General features: G+C 45.6%; 1 protein-coding gene across 1 annotated transcript; it reads right to left on the bottom strand.

Moving 5' to 3' along the window:
* Nucleotides 1-9,886: 9,886 nt before the first annotated feature.
* On the bottom strand, nt 9,887-12,363 carry HES1 (hes family bHLH transcription factor 1). Its single transcript, XM_004479645.5, has 4 exons — nt 12,023-12,363; nt 11,783-11,878; nt 11,450-11,537; nt 9,887-10,805 (listed from the first exon to the last, which is right to left on the bottom strand). Exons 1-4 carry the CDS (start codon nt 12,128-12,130, stop codon nt 10,255-10,257), a joined length of 843 nt encoding a protein of 280 aa, XP_004479702.2. The 5' UTR covers nt 12,131-12,363; the 3' UTR covers nt 9,887-10,254.
* Nucleotides 12,364-12,621: the final 258 nt, after the last annotated feature.

The raw sequence follows: 12,621 nt of genomic DNA, 5'->3' as shown, positions 1-12,621 counted from the left end.
GGAAGAGATCTCAGGTGGCTATATGAATATTGGACAAGATAGACTTTAAGTCAAAAAGTTATGAGGGATAAACATGGTCATTACATAATGATAAAGGGGACAATTGAGCAGGAAGACATAATAATTATAAATATATATGCACCTAATAGCAGAGCCCCCAAATATATTAAGCAAATACTGACAGATTTGATGGAGAAACTGGCAGTTCTACATTAATAGTAGGAGACTTTAACACACCACTCTTGATAATGGATAGAACATCTAGTAAGAAGATCAATAAGGAGGTACAGTACTTGAATGATACACTAAACCAATTAGACCTAACAGACATATATAGAACACTGCACCCAACGAAAACAGAATATACATTCTTCTCTGGTGTACATAGTTGAGTCACAAAACAAGTCTCAATAAATTAAAAAAATACTGAAATCATGCAATGTATATTCTCTGACCATGATGGAAATAAAGCTAGAAATCTGTAACAGTGGGAGAAATTGAAAATCAACAAATATATGGAAATTAAGTAGCATGTTATTAAACAACCAATGGGTTAAAGAGGAAATCAGAAGTGAAATTAGGAAATATATTGAGGAGAATGAAAATGAAAATATAACTTACCAAAACCTACAGGGTGCAGCAAAAAGCAGTGTTGAGAGGGAAATTTGTAGTGTTAAATGCTTACATTAGGGAAGTGGATTTGGCCCAATGGATAGGGTGTCTGCCTACCACATGGGAGGTCCAAGGTTCAAACCCAGGGCCTCCTGACCCATGTGATGAGCTGGCCCATGCACGGTGCTGATGCGTGCAAGGAGTGCCGTGCCACACACAGGTGTCCCCCGCATAGGGGAGCCCCACGTGTAAGGAGTGCACCCCATAAGGAGAGCCAATCAGTGTGAAAAAAGTGCAGCTTGCCAAGGAATGGCGCCGCAGGCATGGACCGCTGATGCAGCAAGATGATGCAAAGAAAGGAAACACAGATTATGGGTGCCACTGACATGAATACAAGTGGACACAGAAGAACACACAGCGAACGGACACAGAGAGCAGACAACTGCGGGGAGAGGTAGGGAAGGGGAAAGAAAGAAATTAAAAATAAATAAATAAAATGCTTACATTAAAAAAGAGGAAAGATTTCAGAGACCTAACCTCACAACTGGAAGAACTAGAAAAGAAGAGCAAACTAAACCCAAAGCAAGCAGAAGGAAGGAAACAACAAAGCCTAGAGCAGAGATAAATGAAATAGAAAACAAACAAACAATCAATAAAATAGAATTAACAAAACCAAAAATTGGTTCTTTGAAAAGATCAACAAAATCAACAGACCTTTAGGTAGAATGACAAAGAAAAAGAGATAGGATACAGATAACAAAAACCAGAAATGAAAGGGGGCACATTACTAATGACCCTGCAGAAATAAAAAGGACTATAAATGGATACTATGAATAACTGTATGCCAATAAATTAGATTAACCTGAGATGAAATGAACAAATTCCTAGAAACACACAAACTACCTCCATTGACTCAAGAAAAAATAGAAGACCTGAACAAACAATTTATTAGTAAAGAGATTGAAGCAGTAATCAAAAACCTCTCAAAAAAACAAACAAACAAACAAACAACAAAAAAAACACAAAACCCAGGACCAGGGAGATTCTACCAAATATTCCAAGAAGACTTAACTCAATTCTGCTCAAACTCTTACTAAAAAGTGAAGAGGAGGGAATACTCACTAACTCATTCTACGAGGTTATCATCAACCTCATAACAAAGCTGGATAAAAATAACACAAGAAGAAAAACAAAAACAACTACAGACCAATATCTCTTATAAATATAGAGGCAAAAATACTTAACAAAATACCAGCAAACCAAACTCAATAGCATATTAAAAGAATTATACACCATGATCAAGTGGGATTTTCACTTAGTATGCAAGGTTGGATCAACATAAGGAAAGCAGTTTCTTTAATATGCCACATGAATGTAACGAAGGGGAAAAAAACCACATGATCACCTCAGTGGATGCAGAAAAGGCATTTGGCAAAATACATCACCCTTTCTTGATAAAAACAGAACATTAGGAATAGAAGGAAACTTCATCAACTTGAAAAAGGACATATATAAAAAGCCACAGTTGGCATCTTATTTAATGGTGAAAGACGAAAGCGTTCCCTCTAAAATCAGAAACAAGACGAGGATGCCCATTATCACCATTGGTATTCAACATTATACTGAGAGTTCTTGCCAGAACAACTGGCAAGAAAAAGAAATAAAAGGCAGCCAAATTGGAGAGGAAGAAATAAAACTTTCCTTATTTGCAGATGATATGATCCTATATACAGAAAATCCTGAGAAATCCACAATAAATCTCCTAGAGTGAAGAAATGAATTCAGCAAAGTGGTGGGGTAAAAGATCAACACCTAAAAATCAATATTGTTTCGATGCACAAGCAATGAACAAATGGAACAAGAAATTAAGAAAAAAAAATAGCATTCATGATAGAAACTGAAATATCCAGGAATAAATCTAACCAAGGGCGTAAAGGAATTGTATAAGAATTTGCTAAATAGGAAGTGGATGTAGCTCAGTGATTAAGTGCCTGCTTCCCATGCACAAGATCCTGGGTTCAATTCCCAGTACTTCCTAAAAAAAAAAAAAAAAAAGACTAAAAGAAATTAAAGAAAACCTAATAAGGATATTCCATGTTCAAGGATTAGAAGACTAAATACCATTAAGATGTCAATACTTACCCAAAGAATTTTATAGATTCAATGCAATCCCACTCAAAATTCCCACAACCTTCTTTGAAGAAATAGGACAGGAAATAATCAAATTTATATGGAAAGGTAAGGGTATCACAACAATGTAAGGTGTTAGTGATGGGGACATGTATGGGAATCCTGTGTTGTATGCAAGATTGTTTTGTTAACTCATGACTTCTCAAAAAAAAAAAAAGAAAGAAACTTATTACAAAGCTACAGTAGTCAAAACAGCATGATATTGACACAAGAATTGATATATAGATAAATGGAATAGAATTGAGAGCTCAAAAATCAACCCTCATATTTATGCCCAACTGATTTTTGACAAGAATAGTCTTTTCAACACATGGTAAAGGCAAAAAAGAAAAAAGAAGGAGGCCTCTTATCGCATGCCATGTAAAAAAACAATTCCAAATGGATAAAAGACCTAAATATAAGAGTTAGAACAATCAATCTCCTAAAATAAAATGTAGAGAGGCATCTTCAGGACCTTATGCTAGGCAGTGGTTTCTTAGATTTACACCCAAAGCACAAGCAACAAGAGAAAACAGATAATTGGGACTGCATCAAAATAAAAGTCAAAGGACTTTATCATGAAAGTAAAAAGACAACCTATGCAATGGGAGAAAATATTTGGAACCTATATATCCAATAAAGAATTAATATCCATTATATATAAAGAAATTCTTCAATTTAACAGCAAAAAAGACAAACCAATTAAAAAATGGGTAGAAAACTTGAATAGATATCTTTTCAAAGAAGATATATAAATGGCCAGAAAACACATGAAAAGAGGCTTAACGTCATTAGCCATCAGAAAAAGTAAATCAAAACCACAATGAGATACCACTAGATGCCTATTAAAATGGCTGCTAAAAACAAACAAGCAAAAAACAAAACAACAGAAAATAGCAAGTGTTGGAGAGAATGTGGAGAAATAGGAACACTCTTTGCTTGTGACGATGTAAAATGGCACAGTCACTGTGAAAGACAGTTTGGCGTTTCCTCAGAAAACTAAGTATAGAACTACCATTTGACCTGGCAATTCCACTACAGGGATTCTAAGAGATATTTGCACACAGGCTTATTCACAATTATCGAAAGATGGAAGCAACCCAAGTGTCCATCAGCTGACGAGTAGATAAATGAAAAATGGTATATACATGCAATGGAATATTATTCAGCTGTAAAAAGGAAGGAAGTCCTGATACATGAGACATGAATTAACCTTAAAGGCATCATGTTGAGTATAATAAGCCAGACACAAATGGACAAATATTGCATGACCTCACTGATTTGAAACAATTAGAATAAGCAAACTTATAGAGTCAAACTCTAGAACATAGGTTACCAGGGGATGGGGTGGGGATAGGGGTGAGGCTTAAAATGTACAGGGTTCCTATTTGGAATGACAGAAATGTTTTGGTAATGAATAGTGGTGATGGTAGCACAACATTGTGAACACAATTAACAGCACTGAAATATATATTTAAGTGTGTTTAAAAGGTGAAATGTTAAATTATATATATGGTAGAATAAAAATTTAAAAATAAAACCCATGGAACTACACTAAATAAACAGTGCACTCTAAGTTAAATCATGAACTTTAATTAATAGTACAATTATAAAAATGTGCTATCATCAATTGTAACAAATGTTGCACACTAAAGCAAGATGGTGATGGTGGTGGAGTGGTAGTATTTGGGAATCTTGTTTCGTATGCATGATTGTTCTGTAAAGACACAACTTCTCTAAAAAATAATAATAAGTAAAGAAAAACTAGGGTAAAGCTTTATCAATTTAGATCCCAATCATTTACTTGGGTTGCACCAATGACTCCTCTTATTCTTACCACAAAGAAAAACGTATCGTATTTATAATACTACAAGAGCCATGTTTAACCTGCTTAAGAGAACACATTCTTTAAAGGGCTCCCATGCATTTGTTTTATGAAAGCAACTGCTTTGGCAAACTATGAATTCAGACTCACTACAAATTTGCAAATTTTACTGCTTTTCCTACTGAATATTTAAAATTCAGATTTTTTTTTTACTAATTTAGACCGACATTCTGGTTTAGCCAGAATAAATCAGTAAGTTTACTTACTTCAGTAAGTGGGAAAAGTCCAGTGAGTTGGGGGAATATGCTTCTTAAGTGGATTGAGTCCTTATAACTAACAGATCACAATTCTCTTTCTAGAAAAGAAGTGGGCAAGTGAAGTGGTTAGGGAGAAACTTTTAGGGAAGAGGGAAAGTGTTGACATGTTTAGCTCTTGCTGCTCTGGTTTTCCAAGTAAGATGACAAGATATCACTGCAAAGGATATGGTCTCGGTAGCAGATGCGAGAGCAAAACCTGCCAAATCCAGTCTTCTTTTGATGTTGCTGAGCCATGCAATGGGGACAATTCTCATTAACATGGTGGGTTTCTCTGAGAATCTAATGCTTTGGGCCTATTTTTTTTTAACAGTGGGCCTTTTAATACCCACACTTCAGGTCTCAGTTTCCATATCTTTAACTGCAGAGGAATATATTGGATGTGACTTCATCCCAGGACCTTGGTCACAAAGTTCTCTAATATGCTCAACAGAGGCTGCTATAACCACAAAGCACGTGTCCAACTGTGAAGTCTCACAGAGGCATGCCTAGTCAGAAGAATCACGGGCTCTTGAAGGGACCTCAGAGATCTCCTGGTCTGACTTTGGTGAGCTCAAAGACACAATGAACACAAAGACTATGAACTATATAACTACATATCAGGACTGTCTTCTCCTTCTATCTCCATAGCACCAGGCTCAATAATTATTGAATGAATACATGAAATTCAGAAACTAAGGAAGAAGCAGTACTCCTTTCATTTGGAACCTGATACAATTACAGGCAGATCCTAAATTTACTGGGCCAAGGCCTGAGCGGACTTCCATATCTCGTGAACATCCCTTAGTAGGATTGTTCAGGAATCATCCTAGTCGACATGTTTTGAAGGTTTAGGCACCAAGTACCATTCTAAGCGCTTTACACATGTTTGCTCTTTAGACCTTCACAGCCCTAAGAAGTAGGTACCCTTATGAGTACTAGGTTACAAAAGAGGCACTGAGTTTCCATACTGAGACACAGAGTGATAAGTAATTTGCCTAAGGTACAAACGTTGGGCTTAAAACCTAAGCAATCTGAAGCTTTTTTTTAACCCCCTGGTGCTACTGAGTAAGCCAAGGACTCAAGCAAACAATTTAGCATCACCCCCCCGCCCCGCCTTTTTTGTTTTACCTCTAAGCCAATTTATAAATTTGAAAATTTAAAGCCAACCAGTGTGGCAAATTTCCTGAATTATCAAACAGCACCTATACATTGACCTATCACTGTGTCTTCCTTCACATATTCTTCTCTCTTCTTGAACTCCTACTCATCTTTCACCTCTAGGCCTCAGGTGCCAACTCTGAAAAACTTCCCTGGTTTCCTCTCAAATCAGAATTAATCTCTCTGTTCTAGGTACCCTTTGTTTAAACTTCGTTTTTGGCATTTAACACATGCCTGGGATGAGTCACTTGTGTTTGCCTATCTCTCTAGCTAAACAGACAGCTCCGTGAGGGCAGGGGGCCGTGTCGGAATTATCTTTTTAGTGCCTGCTGTGGGGTCTGGTGGACGCGCAGGAAGTGCTCAGAGCTTTTAGAAATGAGATTAATTTTTTTTAAGGAGTGCAGAGTTGCTGCCTGGTGGCTGTGTCTTTTCTGGGACGACTCTGTGGGCTATGCCCTTGCCCCGCCCCCACCCCGATGCCCGCTCCTGCCCCGGCTTGGCCCCAAGTCTGCCAACGCTCTGCAGGCGGGAGGCCTCCGGTGCCCTGACACTGGCCTCGGCCCAGTTTCCCCGGCTTCTAAATGCGGCCTGGAGCTACCGGGGGAACTGGAAAAACACTGGCAGGCGGCCCCACCCCCAGGCCCCGGCGGGGCCTGGCGGCCGCGTTTCTGCGGCTTGGGCCTGCTGCTTGGGAGGCGCTGGGGCCCGGGGCGGGGGAAGCGGGGGAGGCGGCCGGGCGCGGGCGGCTGCCTGCCTGTCAGCGGGAGCGGGCGAGGGCTCGTGTGTCGGCGGCTCCCTCCTCCTCCTTCCCCCGCCGCCCGCCCGCCGGGCCTCCCGGCCTCCCGCCGCCGCCGCCGCCGCCGCCCGCCCCCCCCCGCGGCCTGGCAGGCTGCCGGCTGCACAGGCGGGGGTTCGCGCCGTTCTCACGACCTCTCAGGTTGCCTGAGCTCATCTGGGAGCTATTCATTTCCTGCCAGAAAGCAGCCGGGCCTGCTAAGCAAACCACCTTGGCCGCAGGGCCGCCGGGGCCGGCCCGGCGCGGCCGCCCGGCCTCGCTCCCGCCCCGGCCGCGGGCCCCGGCGGCCTCCCTGGGAGCCCCGGGCCGGCCCGGCGGGCGCGCGGCGGGGGCAGCCGGTCCGCCCATCTGGTTGCACTTAGGAGCCGGGGAGGAAGCTAGCAGCGGGTTGTTACCGGCCAAGGGGTGTGGGAAAAGTTAATTGACTTTAATGACAGGTTTCCCGGGACGGTGGTGACGATGAGGGGGTCCAGTTTAACCGCTGGGCCCTCACTCCAGAAGCACGTGGGTGGAACGGGCGCGCCTCGGAGTGCGGCTTACGCGCCGCTTCGAGAAGGCTCCAGCCTTTATCAATAGTCCCTCTTCTGGTTCGGCGGCTTTCCCGCTCCGGAGGCTGCCCGCACTGGCGGGGGTGGGGGGTTGGGCCGTGCCCCTGAAGGTCTCCATTGAGAAGCTAATGCGCGCTGCGGCCCAGGCCCGTGGCCCGCATCCGGTGGTGGAGCCAGTGGCTGAGCCTCAGCCGCCGTCTTCGTCGGCATTGCCTGGGGCAGGAGAGAGGGGCTGCTGGGTGTGCCCCGAGGCCGCGTAATTAGGCCAGGCCCGAGGGACCTCCCGGGGGCCAGGATTAAAGTCATCTTTGAAGCTTCGCCTCGCCCCCCGCTTCCTATTCCCGGGACAATCGTGTTGCAGGACGGCAAAGGGTCTTAGGAACAAACCTACTCGGTTCACAGGCTTGGAAACCGGGTGTCAGACAAGGAAAATGACTTATTCAAGGTGACACAGTGAGTTTTGTGGCAAAGCTGTGGGACAAGGACCTAAAAGTTTTGACTGGGCATATGGTCTCCGTCCTCCCAACATTGTTCAGAAACAAATGCCTCATCCAATATTCTAAACCCAAATAGCAGGAAAAAAAAGGGTATTCTTTTCAAACTACCAATTACTTTCAAATGAATAGATGTTTACTTCTTTTCCTACCCTTACATTTTCCCCTTCCCATCCCCAGGAAGGATATCTATGTAATTTTGGTGAAATTAATAAAAATGTACTTTCCCGTTGTTCCCTCTTCAACATAGGGAAAGACAAAGAGATTTAACTTTAAGTTGGTGTCAAGTTGGCACTCTTTTTCTGTGAATTTTGAAGAACATAAACCTAAGAGAATTACTTTTAAGAAATGAGACCCTGATATCAAGAATACTTGTACCAGGGCTGTTAAGGACTGCTAGTGGCTGAAGGACAGGCTTGACAATTCAAGCGTTTGAGCTTGGGTTGGCTGTCTTAATGGGGGCAACTGTTACTATGTTTGTGTTTTAAACAAGAGGGAAATCGCCAAAAAAGAGAGAGAGAGAGAGATATGAAGGGTATCTGTGTATTTCTTTGGGGCGAGTGGTGGGTAGTGTGAAGACACCTTTCATTTAGACAAAATGAGACAAATAGGAACCAAATTCAAGAGTTATCTTTTAAACCTCTCCCTCTGCTGTGAAGCAGGGTCCGAAGGTATTTGAGAAGAAAACTGACTGCTGTCTGCTAGCTCATTCCTGCGATAGAGCGGCTCCCCACACTGGCCTGTGGGAAAGGCCAGAGCAAGGCCAGGGAGAGGTAAAGCTTTTGAAACAAGACAGAAAATCGTTGGCTTTATCTTTGTTAGGAAGGCTTCAAAGATTGATCTCTCCCGCCTCATCCTTCTCCCAGAAGCCATTCTGAGAAGAGAAGGGGGGTGGGAGGAGACCGGCGGGAGGGGCGAGGGCTGGAAGGACTGGCGGGCGGTGCGGGAGGAGGGCGCCGGCCAGACCCACAGCGCGCCTGATGTGTCTGGTCTCGCAGGGCTCGTGGTTTTCATTTCCCCAACACCTGGATGCAGTCAAACACCTGGCCAAATCTGACAAAATCTGACAAGCCTTTGTGATGGGATTTGGAAGAAATTCCCTGCAGATCCTGGCACAGTTTAAAGCTGTCCGCTTTGAGTTAGGACTTGTTAAGGAGGGTTATGTGAGCTGAAACCCGAGACAACCCTTTTGCTTCTATCTGGAGCCCACATCTTGCATGGAAATGGGGCATGACCAAGCGAAGGGGTCGCTTGCTGTATTAAAAGGGGAAGACGGCCTATGTGCCTGCCAGCCAGCCTGGCCCCCACATGCTTTTTCTATTAAAGTCAAGCACAGAAATTTATCAAAAACACATGTCTGGTGTTAATCATCTGGGCTCAGGCTCCACTTGGGAGTCTAACTAGCTGTCCCTTGGCAGAAGAAATCTGTTGACCTTCTCAGCTTGCTTGAGAAGGGTGCAGAGAGGCATTTCAAGGTTTTGATGCTGGTGCAAGGGAATGTCCAGCTGCACCTAAGGATTAACTAATTAATGAAGACCCCAACCCTTGAAGGTAGGAAGCTGCAAGTTTATGACTGTTTCTTTTGGCTGGTGGTGAGCTACCCCAGATGCTATTACGGCAGGAGCCACCCTTAATGTGCAGTGGTGGACAACTGGATTGGATCCATTAATTTCCTGGATTCAGTCCCAGCCCACCTTCCTCAGAATGTGCTGCTATGAGAACAAGGTGAATGACTTAGCCAAACTTCAGTTTGAAATCCTGGCTGAGACTGACCAAAATAGACCAAGGGAGCCATATCAGATAAGTTCTCGTAAATTAAATGGAATTGAGTCTCAGCTCATAGAGCAAATTGGTAAGAGGTTTGATGGAGTTTTAAAATGTTGTTCTTTTAATAGCAAAGAGCCAATTACATAAAAAAAAATAGGCAACATATAATTCAAATCTGGCAGCGAGCCTCTCGACATTCTGAAAGAATCAGTTCTAAGACATAAAAACCTTCAGTTTTTATTATATTTTTTCAAATAAACTTCCCAAAAGGAAGTCATTTTAAAAGCATTTGCAAACATCTTTGGCATCACATAAAAAAGAAATCTCGTGTAAAAAACGAAATGTCATTTGAACTTTTATAATACAAAGGCGCAATCCAATATGAACATATAAAATATATACAAATATAGTGCATGGTCAGTCACTTAATACAGCTCTCTACAAAAAAGTAACTTTTTAGAAATTAAAAACAACAAAGTAACCACTCTAATCACAAAAGTCTTCTCTCCCAGCGTCCAAGTCCCTGTTTAGTGTCCAGAGGGAAGAGAGGTGGGTTGGGGAATCTAGGGGGAAGGGTAGCTTGAGCCCCTCAGTTCCGCCACGGCCTCCACATGGAGTCCGCCGTGAGCGAGGGGCCGCTGGAAGGCGACACCGCGTTGGGGCCCACGGAGGTCCCGCTGTTGCTGGTGTAGACGGGGATAACTGGGCCACTGTGGGCGAAGGCCCCATTGGGTATGAGGAAGGCAAATTGGCCGTCAGGAGCCGGCACCACCTGGAAGCCACCAAACACCTTGGCCGCCTCGCTAGCCGAGCTGCCCAGCTTGCAAGGCGCGCCGCCGGGAGGGGGCGCCGCACCCCCGGGGATAGGCACGAGCGGTGGAGGCGGTGCGAACGGCGCGTGCGGGGCCCCCCCGGGCCCTGGCGGGGGCGGGGGCGGCGCCTGCAAGGCGGGGTGCGGCTGCCCGGAGTAGGTCATGGCATTGATCTGGGTCATGCAGTTGGCCAGGTGTCCGAGCAGCCGGGTGCGCACCTCTGTGTTAACGCCTTCGCACGTGGACAGGAAGCGGGTCACCTCGTTCATGCACTCGCTGAAGCCGGCGCGGTACTTCCCCAGCACGCTCGGGTCTGTGCTCAGCGCGGCTGCGGGTCAGAAGACAGACGGGGTCACCGAACGGCCCTGGCCCTGGGGCCAACGCCTCCCACCCTGGGAGGTCCCCGCGGCGCCCCTCCCTGACCACAGGCCCGCGGAACTGCCTCCGGCTGGAGGGGGAGGGCGGACTTAGTAAAACCAGCCACTTCTCTACACTGGCGAGACCATCTAAGCCGAGACGCTCCCTCTTCTCCATTCCCTGTCGCTCCATTTAAACCGATCTGAGCCCCAGAACTGCCCCCATCCCACCCGTCCCGCGCGCTGCGACCTTGAACAAGGCCCACCGCCGCCCTCCCAGGGGAAATGCTAAACGAGATGACCCCCGAGGCACCAAAGAAGCTCCAAACCACCACGGTCCTAAATCCTCCCGCCTTCCACTGTCCAAAGCCCTCGCGCGCTTCCCCCTCACCCGCCGCCCGCCACCGTCGCTGCTACAACTTCTCTCCCTCCCTTTCCGGAACAGTAACAACTTGGAGTTGTGGCTATAAATAAACCCCAGACCGTGGGAACGCGAGCGTAAGCCAAGGCAGTAAAATGTAGCTGAATGCCTCTCACAACCGCGGGCGGAAGTCTGGAAGAAATCACCGCAGGGCGAGAGGGACGCCCGCAAAGGGACGCGGCGAGCCGCCCTTACCCGTCATCTGCGCCCGCTGCAGGTTCCGGAGGTGCTTCACTGTCATTTCCAGAATGTCCGCCTTCTCTAGCTTGGAATGCCGCGAGCTCTGCACAGAAAAGAAGGAAAGTGAGGAAAGTGAGACCCTGCCACCCATCTCCGGAGGCTGAAGTCCCTCACCTCCCGCCTCCACGCCAATATCCTCGGATCCCGGCCAGAGACCCGACCCTCACAGAACGCGGCGCCGACGGGCAAATCCCGCCTGCGAGGAGGTTTCACTCCCAGCCGCACAGAAACAGGATTTACATTTTTAAAAAATCAAACTATTTTATAAACGTGGCATTCCCCACTTACATCTTTCTTAAGAGCGTCCAAAATCAGTGTTTTCAGCTGGCTCAGACTTTCATTTATTCTTGCTCTTCGTCTTTTCTCCATGATAGGCTTTGATGACTGCAAAAAATAAAATAAAAAATAGGAAAGGGTCCTGAGTTCCAGAAGATCTTCCATTTTACCCCGTTGTTTTAACGGAGAAAGAAGCCCCCAACCCCAACCTAATTTCTTAGGGCTGCAGAGACATGCAGGTACCGCCCTTACCTTTCTGTGCTCAGATGCTGTCTTTGGTTTATCCGGTGTCGTGTTGACACTGGCTGGGGTGGCAGCCACCGGGGACGAGTTATTTTTCTCCATTATGTCAGCTGGCATTTTCTTTTTTCTTTTTTTTAATCCCTAGAGAATTATATTTTCGGAGTCCTTCACACTCAAAAAAAAATTTTTGTCCCTTTTTGCGTGAGACTTTAAAAAAACTACTGAGCAAGTGCTGAGAGTTTATTATAATATTTTATGGCTACTTGGTGATCGCTAGCGTTATTCCAGGACCAAGGAGAGAGGTAGACGGGGGATTCCGCTGATAGCAGCACCAGCTCCGGATCCAGTGTGATCCCCCTCGGCCCTGGCGGCCTCTATATATATCTGGGACTGCACGCGAACGGCTCGTGTGAAACTTCCCAAACTTTCTTTCCCACAGTAACTTTCAGCCAATGGGAGGAGGAGACACGCGGCACCGCTCGTGGACCGCGCCCCCCCATTGGCTGCCAGGCGCAAGGTCTGGCGGCCAATGGCGCGCGCCTGAGCCCGGGGCACCAGAGGCTACAACGTCAATCAAAAGGATTTTAACCCTTCGCAATTTTCCCCGC

The sequence above is a fragment of the Dasypus novemcinctus genome, chromosome 4 (genome assembly GCF_030445035.2).
Source record: "Dasypus novemcinctus isolate mDasNov1 chromosome 4, mDasNov1.1.hap2, whole genome shotgun sequence".
In the NCBI taxonomy this organism is placed as follows: Eukaryota; Metazoa; Chordata; class Mammalia; order Cingulata; family Dasypodidae; genus Dasypus; species Dasypus novemcinctus.
The sequence above is the reverse complement of the archived record's forward strand: the minus strand, read 5'-3'. Positions and strand labels throughout refer to the sequence as shown.

Bases quoted from the DNA above. Each gene is read 5' to 3' on its own strand.
- HES1 (XM_004479645.5), bottom strand. From the start codon at position 12,130: ATGCCAGCTGACATAATGGAGAAAAATAACTCGTCCCCGGTGGCTGCC. The intron at 11,879-12,022 runs GTAAGGGCGGTA...TATTTTTTGCAG, and splicing joins CAGCATCTGAGCACAGAAAG to TCATCAAAGCCTATCATGGA. The intron at 10,806-11,449 runs GTAAGGGCGGCT...TCTGACCCGCAG, and splicing joins GCAGCGGGCGCAGATGACGG to CCGCGCTGAGCACAGACCCG.